General features: G+C 39.4%; 1 protein-coding gene across 2 annotated transcripts in view; it reads right to left on the reverse strand.

Moving 5' to 3' along the window:
• Positions 1–22,204, reverse strand: part of TBXAS1 (thromboxane A synthase 1) — a 228,635-nt gene that overhangs the window by 127,003 nt on the left and 79,428 nt on the right. The window contains exon 3 of one of the 2 annotated variants that reach the window (XM_031050023.2): positions 20,424–20,476. The exons of the other annotated variant lie outside the window; for it this stretch is intronic. Coding sequence (XP_030905883.2) covers positions 20,424–20,476 — 53 coding nt within the window. The remainder of the gene's footprint in view (positions 1–20,423; positions 20,477–22,204) is intronic. 2 annotated transcript variants of the gene reach the window in all.

The raw sequence follows: 22,204 nt of genomic DNA on the forward strand, positions 1-22,204 counted from the left end.
GCAACAGAACAGACAAGCAAACCCTGGGCTGAATTAAATTTAGCAACTGGAGGTTCCCATGGCAATGAAGCTGCAGCAGCACTGATTTCACTGAGGGCAAACAAGTCAGACAGGCATCTCGATTCCAAAACAGTCCACCTTGACCCCTGTACCACCAAAACTCACAACAAATGACAGAAAAGAACAAGACAATAGTTTTCTTCATGAAGGAAGAGATGTTCTTTTCTTTTATGGTGGGTTTGCAAAGGGAACTTTTATTTGCTAAATCCAATCCATAGGTTTCACTTGTACCTTAGATACAGGTGGTCTATTAAAATAAACCTTCACCTCTCCCAGTTTGCTAAGCCACCGCAAAGTAGCTGTTAATGGTCAAACTTCTCTTTAGACTCCTATAGGTACATAAGAAAGAGTGCTTTGATCAGAGTCTTTGGTAAAAGCAGATAATGCCCTATGTGACCCTTCACGTGTACTTTGTACGACTTCTCTGGCATTAGAGGTGAAGACTTGTGCCACTCCAAACCTACCCAGCCACGAATACTGACCTCTCACACTCACACATTGCTTTTCTCTTCGCCTCTTCAAGCCCACTGAGTTCCTGGTCTCATTTAGTAATTAATTACTGATGGTCTCTCAACACACAGCTTTTCAAAGGACCCAAATCCCTTTTACCACATTCCAAATCTGAATGGGAAGATACCCAGATAGCTTAACTCTGACCACCAAGAGGCTCCACATGGTGCATCATGCAAAGCACATGTATGTGTGAGACAGACACTTCTAGTTTATTTCAGCCTTGGGAGGTTGCAGTGCTCCAGCTCCAGCCGACTGGAATAAGAGTGCAGTACTCACAGTTGGAGTCCTTATGTCACAGTGCACTCTGTGTGTGAAAGCACTCAGGACTAAAATTTGTGACAGGAGCATCTTTCACTCAAGCTGATTTTATGGAAAAATGACTCACAAGCCAAGCTTATGTAAACAAATCTATTCATCATTCTCCAACTCAGACCAGTCACCCAAACTCACAGTTCTGCTTCCACAGCTAAGCTCCTTCTTTTTTATTGACTCTTTTCTAAGTTTCTATCTAAAGGCACCTCTTTTTCCTTTTTTTATCCATTTATAAATAAGGGCAGAGAAGAAGAAAAGGGGGGAAAAAATCCCCTAAAATTAATAAACTGGAAATACTGAAAAAAAAATATTTGTTTTTTAAACAAAGTTCTGTCTGCTTTTAAAGAATGCCTGCTCTAAAGTGAACACAGACTACCATCTTTTATTGTATCCCAAACAGCAAAAGCACTCTTCCTGGCTTTTTACCGACTGTTCTACTTTCTGTATATAATCTTTCTAACCTTTTCTAGGACACAAAAAGAAGACCGCGTGTATGGACATGCTTTGCAAGTCAAAATCCACAGGCTAGAAGCATGGCTTCCATGATCTTCTCCTGAAGTTAACAAAACAGGACAAATAGAGCTAAGCATGAAACAAAACCATCTGAGCTATTTTATTTAGCAAACAGGTCTAGAACCTGCAAAGCCAGCAGGAAGATGTTCAACTGAGCTTTAATATATTTTAAATCCTTTGCAAGAATAAGGCCTCAGTCACAAACCAAGAAACTATTCCCAACTAGTTTTTGTGGTTTGTGATTTTTTTTTCTGCATTTGTTCTGGAATGGCAAGTAAAAGATAAAATCCTCCTGAACAATAATCTCTTCTTTCCAAGTAAATAACATATTCACCCTTGCTATGTAACTTCATTTTGATTCTGTATTACTACATGAAGATATCACCAGTCTCACGTGGGCTTAGATTTATTATTGAACAAACCCCGATATTCTTGTCAGATTTTAATAAATAAAAGTTTGAGAAAAACAAAAGCCTCCCAGCAAGTACATTGCAAATGGATTCATGAATAAGTTGGGACAGTACTTTATATTAACTTTCTCTAGGTTAATCTTTTCACAGGGCTTGTCCACATGCAGAAATCCTGCCTTTACCTAGAGTGATACAGTACCATTACACTACCTGCCCCAAACCTTTGTAACATTTTCACGTAGAGCGTTCCAGGTGTAATGCAAATGCTTGGGACTATCTAGCTCATTCCTGCAGAGAAACAAGAATGCATGAACAGTAGTATGGCATCCTCAGAGAGATACAACTCTGTCCACATGGGAATCCGTTGTAACACCGTTGTACTGGTAAAAATACATTTCAGAAGTTGCAGAATACGCAGGGTGCCCTCCAGTGTGTTTAACAAAGGACTCGCAGGTCAAGGCACGGTTAAGTTATAGCATATTGAGTAAAGGATGTTAATCTGCATCCAGAGTGTTTTAATAACTAAAGAGGATACAAACACCTGAAGCACTCAACTGCAGCAGTTTCATTTGTAAAAGTAGACAAGCACTAGACTTAATGGCAATGGATGAAAAGGACAGAGACTTGCATTCAGGTTTCACCCAAGATATTGCAGTTCTCTTTAGCCATTTCATAAACATGCCTTTTCTTCAATTTGCAAAAATAAACAGCAATCTAGTAATGATTTCTGCTGGTTTGGGCTTGCACCACCATTGAGATATGGCACAGGTGTCCCATTCCAACTCCTAGCATCTGCCATGGTCACGGCCAAAGAAGTTACCATGAACGTAACTTAACATGGAGATAAGTGATGCCTGCAAGTCCAACTAAGAGCTGAGGTAGGAGTAGTGTCACAAGTGGCACATTGGACTATACAGTCCCTCCTGCAACACTCAAGCACATCATCTCTCTTTCCAATGTTTGTGAGGGACCCCTCAGAAATACAGATTTCTGTTCCTTAGGCAATGTAGATGATCAATCAGCTACTTTTAATTTGAAGGACCAATTTAGCATTATCATTTCTGTGTCCCCAAGACCATACTGGCTACACTGCAGTCATCAGCTGTCAACATGTCCTGACCCATGGCTGTGCTCTCTGAGAAAAGCTCACAGCAACGCTGCCTTGCCACATAGGAAAAGATGGAGTGCGCATGCAGTAAATCATGGCAAAGGGCCATATGCTTTTGTATAACACCCGTGTGGGAAACACCTGCAACCCTTTCACCTTGTTTATAGTGCTGCTGTCAATTCACAGAAGACTTTGATCTTCCTACCTATTATCAGTCCCATGTATTACAAACACATGACATTATTCATAAAACACATATATGCTGGTAGGCAATAAATGAGGCTTTGTTTTCTATGCTGCAGTCTGGCAAAGTACACAAAGATCATCTGGAAAGCTAAATGACAATAGAAAACTTTATTATCTCTATCTTCCTCAGGGAACAGCAAAGAAAAGCAACCAAAAAAGGTGGGGGTATGTGAAGGAAAGGTATGCAAATGTGGAAACAGGGGAATAGGCTAATATTCTTAAGAGAAATTTCCTTAAAAAGAAGTTCCTCAATCACACTGCCTCTTTTGTTTAGAGACACCCATCTACTGCAGGCAGAAAAATGCAAAAACAAACAGCACACTGCTGGTTTAAAATAGGACTGAAGCCTGGTGTTACTTGCTTAGTTATTTCAAACTGATTTGTCATGAGCACTGTCCCCTTCCTGCTCTTGCAGGCAATTCAGACCCTGTATGTCTAAGCAATAAGGAATGAACACCTGTAAAGCCCAACCACAATCTTTATGGAAAGGGTTACTTTGAGAGGAAGAAAAAGGGCAAGGGCACAAAAAAAAATTGTCAGGTACTGCAAGTCCCATTATTATTTGTGTTATATTAGCAGCTAAAGACCTCCAAGGTCCCTGGGCTCTAACTTGGCAGTAGCTTTACATAACTAGAAGGCTCATTCCAAGTCTGTGGAGCCTACAATTTAAATAAGCTGGAGTGACAAACAGTGGGGAAAACAAACAGTATTCTCAATTTTCAGTTTTCTATCGGCTGGATGAGGGGACAGGAGGTATGGAGGAGCCATGAATTGACACCATATGAGAACATTGTTCCTCAGCTGCCATGTACACCTGGCAATTCCATACCAGCTTTCTTCAGGAAATCTTCTGGAAAGTCAGGAGCTCACTGCCATGCCACTTCTGCATTCCAAGCTGTGACTCTACCTGGCAGGGTGCCTTTCATGGACTATTTTTATAAAGCACTGACAAGCTGAGTATCTCTGGATTGATTGACTGAGAACTGAGAAATGCACATCAGCACTTCAGAAAAAAAAAACAACCCCCCCAAAGTCCCCCAATACCCTAGAAACAGGTGAGATTACTGGACATAAAAATGAAGCCCCAGTAGCACTGAGCATTATCAGGCACAGAGAAGTTTCCAAGCACAGCTCTGCCAACACACAGACACACGCCTCAGTCGGAGACTAATCCAAACCATTGTGTAAATTCATGAGAAAGAAGACATGGCCACAGTGCTTTCTATTTAAGAATAAATTGTCCCTCATTTCCTTTTTTCAATGAACTACACTTCTTTTCGTGTCATGAAAGCTTTAAAATAAGTACACAGAACTATTAATTTAATTCCTGCCTGTATTAAAAATATCATGTAACAAGATGCTCAGACACTAGCGCACACTTTCTGCACTGCTCTGTATTGCTATGCTTCCACCTCTTTGTCCACATACCCGAGATTAAAAATGCTATCTTCTACATACCAAGAACCTCTGCGCTATCTCAAACTTGCACCTTGCCTGACATGCTTAAGGAAGTATCAAAAAAGGAAGAAAATTCCAGGATTATTTATATTCTCTGCAGCACTAAAAGCACAGCTATTTTTAAAGGAGCTCCTCCCTTGTCAGGTGCAGTAAGAGACCCATGGTATGAAAATAGTATATTTAGGGTTTACAATAAGGAGAAGCAGGGCTGATTTGGGCCATTACAAGGTGTAGAGCTGGTAGACTCTTTCAAGTACCTTACACCAGGGAGCAAACAAGATCTATTTCTGGGCATCTCTAATCCCAGCCGGGGCTTAACAACTTGAGGGTGTCACACATTTACTAATCCCTTCCCCCCCTTCCAAGTGAGCAGTGCAGGAAACGCAGACTCTGCATGGCTGTGTTAATTCATTCATGAAATGAAGTAGATGACATTTACCCACATATAAGGAATGACAGGGATTAAATTAAGCTCACAAAGTGCCATGAAGAAAAAAAAAAAAGAAAAAAAAAGAAAAAAACACCTCTCAATTATACAAGCATATTTGGCAATCTGTGTCCATTTCTGAGGAAATCTGAGTCCAGATTCAAATGCAAGTATAAAAACTTATGCCCACATTCAGGGGTTGGAAAGAGAAGCAGCAAGGGTGTTGGACATGGATAACAGAATGGATTCTGCTCTTGCTCCAGGGTGGGCTGCGGGGGAAGCCATGCCCTGGGCTATGCTCCTCCACAGCTGGGGAGCTACTGCTTCCTAGGGCTGGTGGGGGTTATTTTTATCCTGGCAACTGGGCTAAGATGATTGCCACCACCACCACCGTGCTGCGTGCTTGCATCATACTGCTAGTGCTGATTAGCTGCATCAGTATTCCACTTCATTAATGCTCAATGAAAGCTGTAAATAGGTTACTGCTTTTATAGGATGCTACTGGAAATTATAAGTACTGGTAAATTAATAAGAAACCAGTTGCTCCTCCCACACCTGGGTGTACAGTGCTATGGCTACTGGGTGACACTGAAAGTGCTCATAGCTCTTGACCTCAGCAAGAGTGCAAGAAGGTGGTTTCTAAATCTTTCCCACGGTCTTTCCCATCAAGCTTGGACTGTATTAGTCTGTGTTTTGTTACCCATGTTTACATTGTGACATTTTCACCAAAGCTTGTTTTGTCTGCACTCATTAAAGCACAGTATGCCTCGCTGACCTTGTGTGATGGTGCAGCAGACATTTCCTGTGGGTTTCAGCATATTTCTCTGCCCAGACTTTCTGTGGGTTTGCAAAACAGATACAGACTGAGAGCAGTCTCATCTTGGGCTCTTCACACCTAATTCACTACCAAAATACTCCCGTGCCATACCCAGAAAGGAAAGCTATCAGATCACTATTTCCAGTACACTGGATTACTTTTTCTAGGTAAGGCTACCTCTGGGAGATGGCAAACTTTCTGCATCTCCAAACTTTACTTGCTACCATCTACACAGTGTTCATTTGTATGAGTCTATTATTTATATTAAAAAATGATACCTATCTTTATCGGCACAGTGAAAAAAATAAAGGCTACAAGATGGCTGAGGAGGATAAACAGTCAATGTTACTCAGGCTAAACAAGTGCAGCCTTTTCTCCATCTTTTTTTTCCATGTGAGGGAGGGAGAGGGATCTGCTGAGTGCTTATCCTGATTTCTAGTCAGGAGCTCTAAGCAGCTTCCCTTGACAGACAGGTAAGCAATTTCTGGGAAACAACAGACAGTATTACTCTGGCAGAGCTACAGCCATTTTGTACAAGATAAATGGAGGCAGAGCAGTGCATTTGAAGATGAGAGATATGATGTGATGCTATATCAAATAATCTGTCTAAGATAACACATAGAAGAGGGGCATGCAGCACAGGGCTGCTTTCTGGCAGAGCAAGAGGTACCCATACAAAGGGTGGCTGTGAGGTCAGGAAGGCTCCTCAGTGTCCCAGAAATCAGGAGAGCATGCATGTGCCATGGTGCAGGCTCCAAGGAAAATTTTGGGACAAGGGACAAAAAGGGGAGAGCATATGTGGAACCATAAGGAAAAAAATGAAACAGGAAGCAGGTCAAGGATTTAAATATAATTTGTGGTACTATGACATCATAAGATACAGCAAGCTATAGAACAGTTTGACTGTAATAAAACCACAAGTATAATAAAGTTGCTAGTTACATGCCCATCACTAAACTTCATATAAGCAAACACATTTCAAGGTGACTAAAACAAAACCTGTGTGATCTGACTTCTGCCTCTCATAAAGCATTTCTGACCATGATAAAACTGAGTTTTGTATAATTTTTCCTTCCCAAGACCTGACATCAGGGTACAAAGAAAAGCCACACATAAGTCTGCATTTCTACAACCTTCGTCTCATATACACTTTACTTCTTATGGCCAGGACTTAAGTGTGACTGGATTTTTTCACATCTCTAGTTTTGGTTAGCCATTTCAGGCCTGAAGGAAAGAAAAGGCTTTCAGAAAACACCGGGTATCTCTATCTGCTAAAAAGTCATGTCCTCATGCATATCTTCAAAAGATGCATTCAGAACAGAGGCATTCAAAATCAGTAGGTTCTTCCTGTTTATACAATACACTACTTCATTTTTACATAATTTTCTTGCAGTCTACTCCTTACTGACACTTTGATCCTAAATCAATGAAAGATTTACAATAAATCGCACACTATCCCTTTTTATTCTTTTGCTTTATTTATGTTACTGCAGATGCGTGCACATTTGAAATAATATTGGTTTAATATTAGAATATTTTAATTCTTCAATAATAAATAGGACACAATGTACTGATTTTTTGCAACCTAAACATAACATGACCAAATGAGTAAGTCAAATTGAGTTTTGCAGAGCTACACATGGATACATTGTTTTGTTGAATAAGAAACAAGACACTTAGACTTGGTCTTGGCTAACAGCCTGAGGATATCTGAAATTTAAGCAAATGAAAGCAGGGTTTCATAAGTGGAAAGCAATGGGCAACCCATTCATCTTGTTTGTGCACAATGAGGACACAGATCCCAGCCAACTCTGTAAAGCCTTACTGAGGCAAGTAAAGGTTTGCCAGACTGGCCACGAGGGGGGCAGTCATTGGGACATGCTTTTTCTTCCTGATCTGCCTTAAAAAAATATGTTGAAACAAAGAAAGAAAGGATAGCAACCACCTACTGAGCTCCTGGGAATGTACTTTTTTTATGCTACAGCATACAAAATGCACACAGGAAAGATTCATTTTTTTACAAAGCTTGCATACCTATGGCAGTGTGTGCTTTTCCTATGCGTTCTCAAGATTTACACACACGCACAGAATCATTTAATTTAGTTAATGCATTATTAAATGCACACTGAGCCTCCAATAAAAATAATTTCCCAATGCTTTATGCATTTATCATGAAACCACTTGCAGAATTCTTTACAATAAAAATGCTAGCCGTACACATGACCAAACTAAATTATCTAGGGAAATGGCTAATATCTGACCATGTGGAAACATTAGAACGCAGCGCTTTGTTATAGGGCTAGAAGGAAGAAATTGATGTATATTCATACAGAAAAATAGAAATAAGAATATTTTTAATAGTAAAAAATGCTGCAGCTCCAGGAAATTTTCCTGAATCAATTCAATCCGTGTTGTGCCGGACTTTAAAAACCCATTAAAAATAACCATGATAAATTTCCTAACCTCTTTCAGTGCACCACACAGAAGACAAAGGAAACTGCAATTCAACAGAGATAGAAAAGGAAGAAAAGAATGGAAAAACCTGATAGCTTGTATATCAGCAGTAACATCCTCGCTAACAACAACCAGCAAATCTGCGCCACAAAGGACAAGAGGAGCAGGAGTGATGTGTACAGCTGACAATGGCAATCCAAAGTAATGACTTCCAGGAAAATCTGCTGTTACAAATGGACAGCAGGCTGCTGAGAAGTAGTTGAGTCATGACTTTCATAACATGGCAAATTATTTCAGCCTGAAAAAGAACATACTGAAAAACAGGATGTATATAGCTCTGTTAAGGCAACTACGGGGACAACATCCTATAAGCACCTAATATGCTCACCTGGTTTAAATTATTAAAACTCACTGAAATCCATGCACATTCAGGGTTTTTTCCTAGTATTTAATGTGCAGTCATAAGCCACAGATCATGTTTCAAACAGTAATATTAGCAAGAGCACTGCCTAGTTGACCTATTTTCCACTTAACCACACTGTACATGTTATCAGTTGTAACAAGCACACTTTTCTCACTGCTCCTTTTTTGTGTGCATGTATGTTGTATAACAAATGTTATATACATCACCATATCCTGAAACAACCCAAACCCCAGAGAAGGGAAGAGTACTTTGAGCCCTCTCCTATTCCATGAATGGACCCTTCCATCATGAAGCAGCAGGCACTGTTCACCCACCTCCTTCTTTCTCATGGCCGGCCAAGGTGCAGCATATCACACCAACACTGGCAGCCAATTCCCACACGTGCACTGCACGCGTTTGAACTCCCTTCACAGCTGCATTAAACAGCTGTCCCAGGCCCCTTGTCTAGCTGCCTGGGGACATGAGTGAGATGTAGACTCAGGAATTTTTTTTCTTTGGTTTGCTGACAGCTGCTTGGCTGAAGACCTCAGGACTCCAGTGGACTGCTTCATTTCTGAGTTGTCCGAGTAAATGTTATTGTCCAACAACACTTTCCTTTGTTACTCCTCAAACAGCCTGGATCTCTGGAGCCTGCTGGAGCAGTTTCCTAGAGCCCTTCCCTCCAAATAGTTGTGCATACACAAAACATCAGCATTCATACTTGGGATTTCTGAGAACATTTCTGATCTAAAAATTGCAGTTTTAATTGCTCAAAATCTACATAGAAAAAGATAAAATGAAAAGATTTGAAAGCAGACACACATAAATGCTTCATATTCCTTCTAAATATACAGGTACTGGAGCAAGATCAAGTGATTTGATCCTCAAGCAACAGCAGAGATACAACCCACCCAATCTATTCATAATGCCTATAAACAAAGCAAAAAAAAAAACCCCTACCCTCCTAGCACAACTGTAGGATGTACCGTCACTGAAGTAAATATATTGATCTATCAAAAATGATTGAAGACTGACAATAAAAGGGTTATAAATGCTTAGAAGAAAGAGAAGGCAAAACCACAAAACCAACCCACTGAAAAACTCCCACCTGCATTCACAGGGAAAAATGGACTGAAACAATAAAACATGATGGCAGTGCCTGTATGTTTTTGATAGCTGCCCCTCCCAAAACCTAGAACAATCTTGCTATAAACCAAGCAAATAAAAATGTAAATGCATGAGCAATTGTCAGGGGAATTCAGATGCTTCATGTCCTGTAGGCAAAGAAGGTAGGGGATAAAGGCAGGAAAGCAGGAGAAGGCACCACTTTTAATATTTGTAATTATTGATCACACTCTCCTCACCTGGAGCCTTTTTAGTGCAGCAAAGACCTTTCAGTTAAATATGTAATGCTGCCTGCATGGCAGTTTTAGTGCTGCTAGCAACACCCGCTTGTCCTCTGACCTCAGCACAATCCACTGCTTAGATTCCTCAGGCAGGAGATGGCAGGATGGGATAGGCTACGGATTTTGGGGTTGTCAGCCAGTGCCAATCATACCAACAGCTGCCTGGAAAAACCCAATACTCAAAATGGCAATCCCAGAAGAGGCCTGGGGTGGGGAAATACACAACGCCCAGAGTAGTCCTGTGAGTATGGATAAACACAGTGGCGTATCAAAGGGGTATCAGAATCTACTTGAAGGTTTAGAAACTGTTTATTTGTTTAAATATTTTGCTAAGGAAACAAACATGAGAAAAATTACAGTAGTTTCATAAATTTTATTCTATTCTACTGATGAAAATCCAATTGCATTATCATTGGGCAAAAGTATATAAAATGCAGCTGGTATGGGAGGAAAAGTGGGTCTGTAGTAAGAATAAGTTTAGGTACTCCAGGTCTTAATTTTCCCTTTTCCCATGTTGCAATACACTTCTCTGTCTAAAAAATCAGAATTTAAATTATTTTATCAGAAATTAGTTTTATATTTAATGGCAAATACCTTCCCATGTGACATTATGTTACCATATGACCTATTTTAACATTTGCCTCTATGTTGCACTTGTAGACCTACTTTCTCCTCCTCCTCCTGCCCCATGCATGGCTTGTTTCCTACTGGGCCAAATGGACAGCCAGTGGACATATAAAATAGTTAGGCTGCTTTGATAAGATTTTACTTTGCCCTTCACACAGTTTTATTTCATAAGATGACCCATGTGATAAAAGGTCCCAAAGAACCAAGATCCTCTCATGTCACATCGAAAGACTGCAGCAATTCCCAGTGTCCTTGCCAAGATTCTTTTTCAATAAAATAGATCCAACATTGACAGAAAAGCTTGGATTATTGCTAAGATATAAAATATCTACTGCTACCCCTTGCAAAGTCAGAACATTGATCCCAACTCACACTTTTTTTCCTGCATACTACTTTAAAACACCTGGATAAGTCTTAGAATTCGCTGTGCAAAGCCTAGTTTTATTCAATAGGCACTATCGTCCAAAAGTTGAAGTTATATAACATGACAGAGACCTAAAAACATTGGGTCAAGATCTTCAAATAGTCATGGCTTTATGCCTTTAATGGAACTAGACTGAAGTAAACACCAGCTTGAACGTTCAGACCACTATTTTCAGGCTTGTTTATGTGGAGGAGAGAGGAGATTCGGGGACAAGACATGAATTGAATCTTAATACACTAGAAAAATACACTAATGTTAATACACTAGAAAAAGCTCCTATGGGAGCACACCCCTATAGATACAGTAATTGCTGGGGGAGATGGTTAGGATTTTTCCCTGATGTAGTTTGTGTCATTCCAGAACGGCTGTGTCTGTGCATGGGAGTTTTTTTGACATTACTATAACTGTTTAATTATACCAATACCATTTTATCAGTACGACTAAAATAAATCCTCCTTCAAGACAAGCCTTCAGGTTTAGCCACCAAATTTAACGGAAGGAAAGAAAGACTCACAGTCCCCAGGGTAATGGTGGCTTAGCTCATTCCACGCTCCCAAAGCTAGGAGGAAAAAACCAAAAGAACAACAGCTGAAAAAAACCTTCTTTCTCTGCAGTGGGCTATACTTTTGTCTAGTGCCTGATAAAATCATACCCAGTTCACTACCAGCAGAAGGTCTGACATAAAGCAGACTCTCCAGGGAAAGAAGAGAGGTAGCCAAACAGAGAAAACAGGTAATTTGAAGATGGTGCTAAACCTACAAAGAAAAAGGAGATATTTTGTTCCCCTTCTAATAAAACATAGTGGACTAAAATTGATCCCCAGACTAATAAGGTAGAGGAAAAACTAAAACCTATATACAACTAAACAATAAAAAAGTAATGAAGAGATTTATGGAAGTACATAAAAACCTTGGAATGACGTAAAAATTGTCAGGTCATGTTACTGTTTTCAGCTCAACATGGGTTAGAAAAACAGGAAGGAATAAAAATTAGAGCATGGAGGAAAATACCATAGGGCTGAAGATGATGGAGAAAAAATACCATAGGGCTGAAGATGATGGAAAGAAGAGAAAGAAAAGAAAGGCAGAGCAAATATTTGGGGGGGGAGGGGGGTGTGAAGAAATTACGGCAAGAAGTATGAATGCAAAACCCACAAGACAAGGTTGTCAATGTAATTAGAAAAAAACTAACAAATCTCAGAACCAAATTTGTGACACCATTAAAGGACAACAGGCAGCAATTGATTGGAAGCATCTCCATAGATACCTGGCAAAGCATGGTGATCCTCAAAGAGGAAAACGGGACTATTTTTAAGAAACTAAGAGACATCCCCAGGTTATTTAATGTGAAATGTTTTAGTGTCCTAAGGGACAGAGGCCCCACAAGGTCTTGTCTCAAGACTCTCCAGCATCGGGAGAGAGGGTCTAACTGGCACCTGGTTGGGTGACCAAGGAGGGCAGGAGGAGCTCCTGAGTTGCAAGATTAGTTTAAAGTTGATCTGCTTCCAAGGCTGCCAAGAAAGGGAAGGGGACATACACACACACTGGGAGGGATGATGCATTTTCCTCCCTCCATGTAGAGTGGGGGGAAATGATTCAGGAACTTCATTTAAAAATCACCATGCATGACAATAGAAACACCAGTTCATAATCAGATACATAGCGAGTGAAGCCAGAAACCATTAATAGCTACTGAACGTTACATATTGTACGTTTCCACTTCAGGTTTGCATCGATATTTCTAGGTGCTGCAGGAAATTCTAATGAAAGCATTTAATATGCACAACAAATCCTACAATACTCCTGTTTTCCCGTACTTTCTCGCAGGATTGCTATACTGAAATAATGCCTCAGATTTTTCAGCCTTTCAAAAGCCCTTGGCCTGCTTCTTCCCAAACAATGGGAAGAAGGGGAGAATTACAAGGCAGACTTAGGAGCCTGTTAGGATTAACAAATGCAGGCTTTGATAGACATTGAAGAGGGTAGATCAAGGTGAAATTAAGTCTAAGATAGTAGGTTTTATAACTGTGGGGTTCACTCAGAATATTTCCTCGCCCTGCCTTGAATCAGGATGACACAGTCCGATATGCAGGTGCTGATCATGAGTGTTATGTGACAGAAAGAGGTGATCTATTTAGCAGACTCATCTCAGTTCTAGAAAACTGATGATTTTAAGCATTAATTAGCTAAGAAGGAGGCAGTACAGATCAAAGATTACCCATGCTGTATATGAGGTTTAAAATGCTCCTCAGGCAGCACATTTTTTAAAAACTCCTTCAGTTTTCAAATAATCTTAATCTGGAGCTCACAAGGACTATGCTTTAACAGCTAAATTCTGTACTACCAGCATGCCAGGAAACAGGGTAGTGAAACGCCTCCCTGGGAACAAATGGAAGCAAGACCTCCTTCTAGCCAAAGCTGATACCTGCACATGCAGAAGCAGACCAAGATTTAACCAGATTCCTCAAATGCTAAGAAATGTATGGTACAAAAGCCAGCCCTCTGCTTTCCTTGTCAGTCTCAGGAGCTGACACAGTTCTGGCCGATCTCACGTAGCCTTTCTGCATCCAGCTAATGCTATCTCAGTGGAGCTGTACCAACCATGGGATTTCCCTCTATGCAAACACTCGCTGAAGCTACAACCACAGCAGTTTGCACATGCTGAGTACAAGGAATAAGCATCAGGAACATGGTGTGGGTGACATGCAGTGTCCTTAGCTGCCTTGCCAAGAGCATACAAAACATTGTCTGTTTCATTTGGTTGGATTTCACACTCTCTTTCCAGAGGTGTAAAAGATTACATCAGGTCTTTGACTTACATTGGCTTGAACAGCTGCAGTGGAGTCATGGAGCAGTCAGGGATGGAGGAAAGGAACTTGGGAAAAGCACAGTAGTGAGCACATGCCTGCACCTCAGCTGCCCCAGAGCAATGTCTGGAGTCTCAAAGAAGAGACAGAGAGCTTTGCATGCGGAAGAGTTTACCACTTGCATCAAACTTTTCCATCCAAATTGTTTTGCCTGCTTTGAGGGCTTGAACAGTTATATTTCAGTGAGCTTTTGAGTCTTTCCCTGTGAACTGCTAAAACAGAAGGGTCCCTGGGACCTGACCAGGTCAGCAAGAGGCTACAGTAACAAACCAATAGCCATTGCAGAGTAGACAAGCTGAGGTTGCATGGTTCTCATGGGAGGTCATAGTCCATGCATAAGATTTGTCCATGGCTAAGAAGAGCTCATTAATAAATACCTTCAACATTACTAGTACTAAGCATCAACTTGCAATGTTCCAGAAACCTAAGTATGTTTCAAACATGCCAGAATTAAATTACTCAACTAATTTACCACAAATTCTACCTATAAACTGCATCCCCCAGGTCTTCATATGCAGAACTTAAAATACTCCATAATGATCAGGCAGCCCACAATGTGATTACAACTGTAACAATAGCACTAGACTCCAATCCTCAAAACAGCGTGATATGCCACCTTTTGGCATCAGCCTCATAAAAGGTGATGATATACCCGTAACTCGCAAAACTTGTTCCCGCAGCTTGATTTAACCATTGGAACTCGCTATAACCAATAACTTAATTATGGTTAAATGTGGGGATTCAGATGGAGATGTAGCGCTCTACCACAACACTATATTTCTTCCAGGAATATTGTTGAGCTTCTTTTTTTAATGATTTTTTTTAAGACAAATTTTAAAAAATAGGTTACTATTAAAAAATTCTGAAAGCACTGATTAAAAAAAAAGAGGTCTGAAAGTTTTAGTATGTTTAAGATTCTCCTGGTTTTCAGTCAATTTTTGAGACAATCTTTCCATTTTAGAGTGAATGGCTAGTACATTACACAGTGGAGCAATAAAATTGCATACATGCAAAGTACTGTCAAAAGAGAGGGTGGGGAGGGAAAAGAAATATTTTTCTCTCCATTAACTTCCTTGAGCTACAATAAACCTAGGTGTTTATGTGTACCAACAGCAGTAAAAATATTTTTCAAGCACAAATGCAATTGTTTCTTTTATGTCCCTGATTCAGCAAGGTAGATAAACTTCTGCCTAACTTGAAGCATGTTGAGTAATGCCATTGACTTTAATGGGATTACTCATGTGCTCAGAGTTAGGCACATCTTAAAGGATTCTGCTGTACTGTATCCATAGTTTGCAGAATTTAAAGAAAAGAAAGAGATAACTCTAATTCACAATAGCAATTCTACAGCTGATCGACAATCCTACAGAGTCAGAGGACCTTATGAGAACACACAAAATGAGGAAACGGTGAGGAAAAAAAATCTTGCTGCAATATGAAAGACTTGACTCTGGCCAAAAATGTGTATCACCCTTTAACAAAACAAAAATCCAGGCCAGCGAGGCTACCAAAACTCTTTATCAGGTTAATTCTGGGACAGAAATCATGAAGAGGTATAGAACAGAAATAGAAAGCCTGTTTTTCTTCCCTCCTCCCTATGCTTGCCCAGGTATGGGTTTTTTTCTTTTTGAAATATGAAAAGTAAATTGTTTAAAATAGCAAATAAAAGGAAGGACCATGTAAGTCCATTAGACCCCCAGTGCAAAAGAGAAATTCAAACAGGATAAGACTGTTTCATAAAACTAAATCTTTTCTTTACATGGACCTTCAGGGACAAAGATAAGAATACCTGTCCTGGGATTACTCTTGCCACATAAAGCAGAGACATTAAAAAAGCTTGTGAAATTAAAATGGCAATAAAGACAATATTTCTTTAGGTAAATTAACTGCATGATGAAGATATCAGCTGTTCTGGGCAGGATGAGATCCTGCCCCTAACCACCTTAGGTTTGCCCCTAGGTGTTTGGGAAGGCAGAAGGAAGGATAAGGCTTTGAGAAATGTTCCAGATGCCCAAATTCTCAAAAAACAAGTCCCTCTTTTGCCCACAAATGGGGAAAACCCCAAAGCTCCACAGTGACTAAGCAGTGTACTTCAGCCCTGACGCAGAGGCCAGGAGCAGTAGCCAGAAAAGCTCTTTAGTTATGGACTCATCTGTAGAAATGCTAACTTGAGCCATCTGTGAAGACATTTTTTGGGGAGAGGAGAAGTCAAGCGTTAATATAGAACCAACTCTGGCTACATAGACTTTTGAAAAGTTGTCAGCTGCCAGCATAGCTTACAATTACAACTCACCCCTGGACACATTTCAAATTAGTGACTGGCTCCATGATCTATCCTAATCCTTTAAATCACCCAATCATGTAAGTGCCCAGACTTGATCTTGGTTCCAATAATGACTTATTTAGAAACCATTTAAGGAATATTAGGAAGTCTTTCAGGAAAAAAAACCCAACCAAAAACCACTACCCACAGATGAAACATTGAGTAATCCCACAGACACCTGGAGAAAAGTCACCTCTCCTATTTAAAGTTTCTTTCTTTGTATTACTTAAATATGTGCTGAAGTAACCTACAGCAAAACAAGATACTCTCTGTATGGAAATGGAGTTTCATTCACACCTGTGTTGTCTCAAGATGCTTCAGGAATGTCAGCACCTTGACATGCTTCCTGTGGTACTGTGCTGATTTGAGTATTTTTATGCTGGAGGCCAGCACAGGTAGGTGCAGTTTGTTTTATTAGGGACTGAGAATGGTTTATAACCATTCTCAATGATTTCAGATCTTGTCAGAAATATTCTCATTGACTCCTTCCCCCTATTAGAAAATGCATATTTTGAGTTTGCTGCCTCCTTTTGCCAGTTCACAGCCTGACAATCCTGAGCTCAAACACCCCAATTGTCTTCAACTTTGTAGAGGTGGCTTAATCCAAACTCCATCATCTTGCTACCCCTAGACCCATCTCTTCATCTTTGCCATGCTTTTTTCTTGTCCTCCTCAACACCTACTCTGCTACATAATTGTTCAGACTTCTCACAGCAGGTTGAAGTTGAGAGGTTAAGTGAAGAGTAAGCATAGGGTTTGACCTGCTGCAAGCTCTTTTGTATGCAACAGGACATGAAGAAAGAGTGTCACCCTACAAATTTCACCAAATTGTAATCTTCCATATTTAGTTTTTGATTATACACAGTAAGGTCTATGCTATGAACTCTTACATTCTTCCCCATATCCAAACACATTGCCGCAGTCAAAAGCAACATAGGCAATCACCTGCCTGCTTGGGGCTCTGTCATATTTTCTGTTCATTCACTGGTAGTGTGTTGTTGGGCCAAGAATATATTACATATTTTGGCACTATTCTCCATGTCCAAATTAGCCATATAGACTTACAGTGCTGTAAAGTCATAATGATGCAATCACAGAAGAGTGGTCAAACGCATATGAAGTGTGCATATAAAGTAAAATTAACTTGCTGCCTCTGCAGCTCTGCTCATATTGTACGAGTTGCTTTTCTGATTCCATGAAGTATACTCTCCCTCTTTATTTCACCTCTTCAACCCTGAAGCGCTTTGTTTCTCTGTCTGCTCTTACCACTGTTTCTGACCAGTAGCCATAATCTACAACTGAAATGGAACAATTGGATACAGTGGGGATGAAAATAAGCTATCAAAACATCAAAGTTGATCCAAAAAATAAGTGACATAAGCCACTAATTTCCACAGAAACCATGACTACTTTCCTGCAAAACTCCTACCATAAAAAGGAAAACATTCAAAACAAACCTTGGCATGTATCAGCACATTGCTTTCCAAATTAGATAGTTTTCACTTTTTATTTTTGTTATGGAGAGCCAGAACACATATTTTAGAGGAGGTATTTTTATAAATGGTACTCCAAACTATAGCTGAACCAAAGACTACCATTCTGCTACAGGATCTCTCCAAAAGTCATGTCAATCACTTGGATTTCCCTGTTGAATAGAAATGGCCGAACTCTGCTCTTGCACCAAACCCGAGCTGTTTGTTTCTGCCTTGGCTTCCATCTTGGGCCATCTCTGTATGAAAACAGACAGTTTTCACAACACACACTCACAACTGAAGACTATTTGCATTGTCTCTGTCTATAAAAGAGTAATCCCATCACCTCTCCTTTGGATTTGCACATGAGAGTGAAGGGAAAAATAAAGGCTTTTGTGACCTACAAAAGCCTTACTTGAAATAATTCTCTACGACTTGAGGCCTTTTGGAATAGAAGGGATATATTGTTTTGACTTGATTAAAGCTGAAAAGTTGATTTGACATCCTGTTGTCAAGGAAACCAATTCACACACAAAAGAAAACAGTTGTGATGGTATCATTCAGACTATTCAAGTGACCTTAGAAAGAAAAAAAGGCTTCAGTTCCAAAGATTTGTATTCAACTCACTTCACCACTGTAGAAATAAAGATCATTGCTCTTTATGCGTACTGGAAAGCAGTTTTCAATCTGGAAGAAACAAAATGCCACATCTTCCAACTGCCAGATCCAATACTTTGCTGGGACTGTACACATAAACACACCTACCATTTATTGCCTATTTCAAAGAAGCTCATGAAGAATCACACAGAAGATATATAACAAAGGAGAAGGAATTTCGTTAGTTGACAGGACCATGATAAATACCCCCAGACACATGCCACACCTATTGAGCAGCAGCTTGCAAGCCAGGCTTTAAAACATCCTCCTCAGCTACAAATAAAGCTTACCTCGAGAACAGCAGTGTATGAGTCCAGCTTTGTTTTCCTGGGAGAGAGCAAAAAGCAGCTTTTTTTTTTTTTCCTCTGCCAGTCTCCTAGATCCCTCCAAAATGGAATTGTTCATTCGTGCAATAAATGGGATTCAGGTATGCCCAATCTGCTCACTCTTCCTACAGAGATGATCCCAAAGAGACAGGACTGCCCTGCTGACCACTACCACCATCATCTGGCTTTGCAGCCCATGTAAGTCTCACTGAGGTTTAATTTCCTGACAGCTGTGGGTAGATTGAAAAAATGAAACTTTCTATCTATCCATTCTCACACTGTAATTATACATCTCTTTCTCTGATGACATAGCCTCTGCCTGGCCGAGTAAGCAAGCAGATGACTGACTAGCAACTTATCTGGAATTCAGATTAGAAAAAAAAATAGGCGTGATATTAATAAGGAGAGAAATACACTGAGGAACAAATGCCAGTGTTCTTACATTATTGTCATTTAAGGGCATCACACCAAAGGTCATGGAGATAATAAGCCTCAGTCATTTTCCATTTGTTACACAACATACAAATTGCCACAGTGTTAATGAATATTTTTCCCCATTCCTGGCCAGCCAATACACTGTATTATTTCTTCTTAGACAAGCACCTAACCACCGGAATTCATTATTTCCATCACTTCTTGCAGCACTTTGTCCTTAGGGCTGAGCATAAATGCCACAAGGCGGCTGTGACTGGAGCATCAAATGCTTCGTATGCCTGAACCTGACTTCTTTCTGATAGAGCGTTTTTGCTGGAAGTGCATACAAAGCATATTTATATTATTTATGATCATCTATGCATACACATTCATATATGCTGTTTTCTTGGAAGTTTCTTAAGCCCCTTGCAGAGCACACAAAAAATCATTTTCATTGACTGTACTTTGTAGATATTGTTTGATACTTATATATTGAAATAATAGTTATGCTAGAAACACCAACGGACCACAGCAATAGAACTTACCATGAAACAACTGAATTTTCACTTAAAATTATGACAACTGGAAAGTAGTTCTTGGAATATTCACACAAATGAGGAAGGGCTCCTACGAAGGAATATACTGCTTAAACTCTCTTTACTCCTAATAAACTCCTAAGAGCTAAGGTAGCACAGCTGAGCTACAGAGAGAGGAATGCCTCATTTCTAATCTGTACTTCATTGTATTTAAAGTTTAGGAATTTTGCATGAATATAGATAGCAACAGCTGAACTAAATTCATACTATTTCATAAACTGAGGGTTTTTTTAAGATGATAAATTATACTGTAAGTTTAATTACGGTTCACCATAAGTATAAAGTATATGCAGATGAAAAGAGAATATTGAAGGCTGCTAGCTTTGTACAGTTGTGAAAAAGACTAAACTTTATGTGCATAATTAAAATTAGAAAGAAATAAATGAAGGCCAACACAAAATGCTGAACTAAAATAAACCAAAGTTACTTTCTGCATGTAATCAAACAACCTCCACCTCTGTCTACCAGACTGAAACACCACATACTGCATTTTAATGAATATCTTGTCTTGGTATTTTCTCCTCTCCCACCCAACAAACCCAAACAGAAGAGCCAGGAAAAATAACAAGCTGATGGCACTGCTAAGCTTACCCACAGACAGGTCCATACTCCATTATGAGTTTTGTGTGGTTTTCCCAAAAACCCTAGATAAAAGAAAAATGACAAAGTATTTTAGAATAGTACTTAACAGAAAACCTATTCTACAGTGTTGCTAAGACTCGCACTAAAGCTTTGAACCTCAACTAGGACAACTATGGTATGGCAGAGGGTTGGAACTAGATGATCTTAAGGTCCTTTCCAACCCTAACTGTTCTATGATTCTACGATTAGCTCATGACCTCACCTTTCTATCATTGTCTATCTGTGACAATAGTCTGGAAATTATGACTGGAAAAAAAAAAAAAAGAAAAGCAAAAGACCCAACACCCCAGAAGACCTGGAAACCCTTGAAACATTTTTCATCAGGGTTTTTAAGCTCCAAAATAAGTTACCACTTAATCACTATTATCTTTTTTAAAGAAATTTTACGATTACGTTCTTGATGCATAATATTCTCTTACGTGTGTGTGGATGGAAAAACTGACAGAGAAATTAGTAGCAGAATAAGCATATGACTTACTACACTCAAGACAAACACAGGGAATGCGGAAAAGGCTTTCTTGGTTTGCTTTTAGTTATATTATTAAAAAAAGCCAAACAAACCAAACCTGCAAAGCTGGAGTTTAACACGAGGCTGTCACCTGACACGCTGCAGAATAGCAAGCAGATTTATTTTAACAAACTTTTAGAATTTTTACTGTGTTTCATTTTCATAATTGATGAAAATTGGTATCCATTTATCTAAATAAACCTGCCACTAGACTAAATTGTTAGTGTCCTAAATGAATTCAAATTGATTAATCTGAAAGAAGGTGTGCAAATGTATCCCCAAAGTGAATAGGAAAAAATCTGTTCTAACAAAACTGCAATATTTGAGAATCATACTGCGCTGTGTTTGTAACTTGTCTACAGAAATATAACACATTTGACTGCATTAATCTGCATTTATATTAATTCAAGAAAGAGTATTGTGATCTATCTTCATTCTTCAGAGAAAATTCACTAACAAAGCAGAATACTTATGCCTCATATTGATTCTTTCCTATTTTTTATGACATATTGAAGAATATTAGCTAGAACAATATGAACTATTTTAAATACATTAACTACGGACATAAATAAACAAGACCATATAATGTGTGCATGCTTTGGGACCCTTTTACCACACTAAGCAAAAGAAAACCTGGTAATCAAAAATAGTTATCCTATTTAGAACCCAAATTAACAAAGAATTTGCATCACCTACAGTCCTCCTCTTATAAAACCCTTGATTTGTTTTTTATTCCTATATACAGTTGTGCTTTATTTATTTTTATATCCTGGACTTGCAATATGCTTTTTTCTAAAGGACAGTATGTCTCCAGGTTAATGCAAGCACTTCAGGTTTTCCCTAAGGTCACAAAGTGAAAGCCCTGGATGGTGTGTAAGAAAACACACTACAGATAAAATTATGAAAGTGCTGGTTTAGATGATTACCTGAAAAAAATACATATTATCATCTGGAAAATATTTTACTACTAAGGTAAGCAAAAAAAGCCTCATCTATTAGCACCCGGAATCTAAGGTGGACAAAGCCTTTGTAATACCACAAATACAAACAGCTCACTCAAAAAGGCTTTTATCTGTAAACACCAAGGGAGAGTAAAAGATACATACACATTCACACTGACCTGCATTTTGCTGTAGAGATGCTTCAGCAGTAGCAGGATTTCAGCCTACAATTGCTACAATTTCAGTATTACAAAGGTTGCCTACTGCCTTCCCCTGCTGAT

Source organism: Melopsittacus undulatus, chromosome 5 (genome assembly GCF_012275295.1).
Source record: "Melopsittacus undulatus isolate bMelUnd1 chromosome 5, bMelUnd1.mat.Z, whole genome shotgun sequence".
Lineage (NCBI taxonomy): Eukaryota > Metazoa > Chordata > Aves > Psittaciformes > Psittaculidae > Melopsittacus > Melopsittacus undulatus.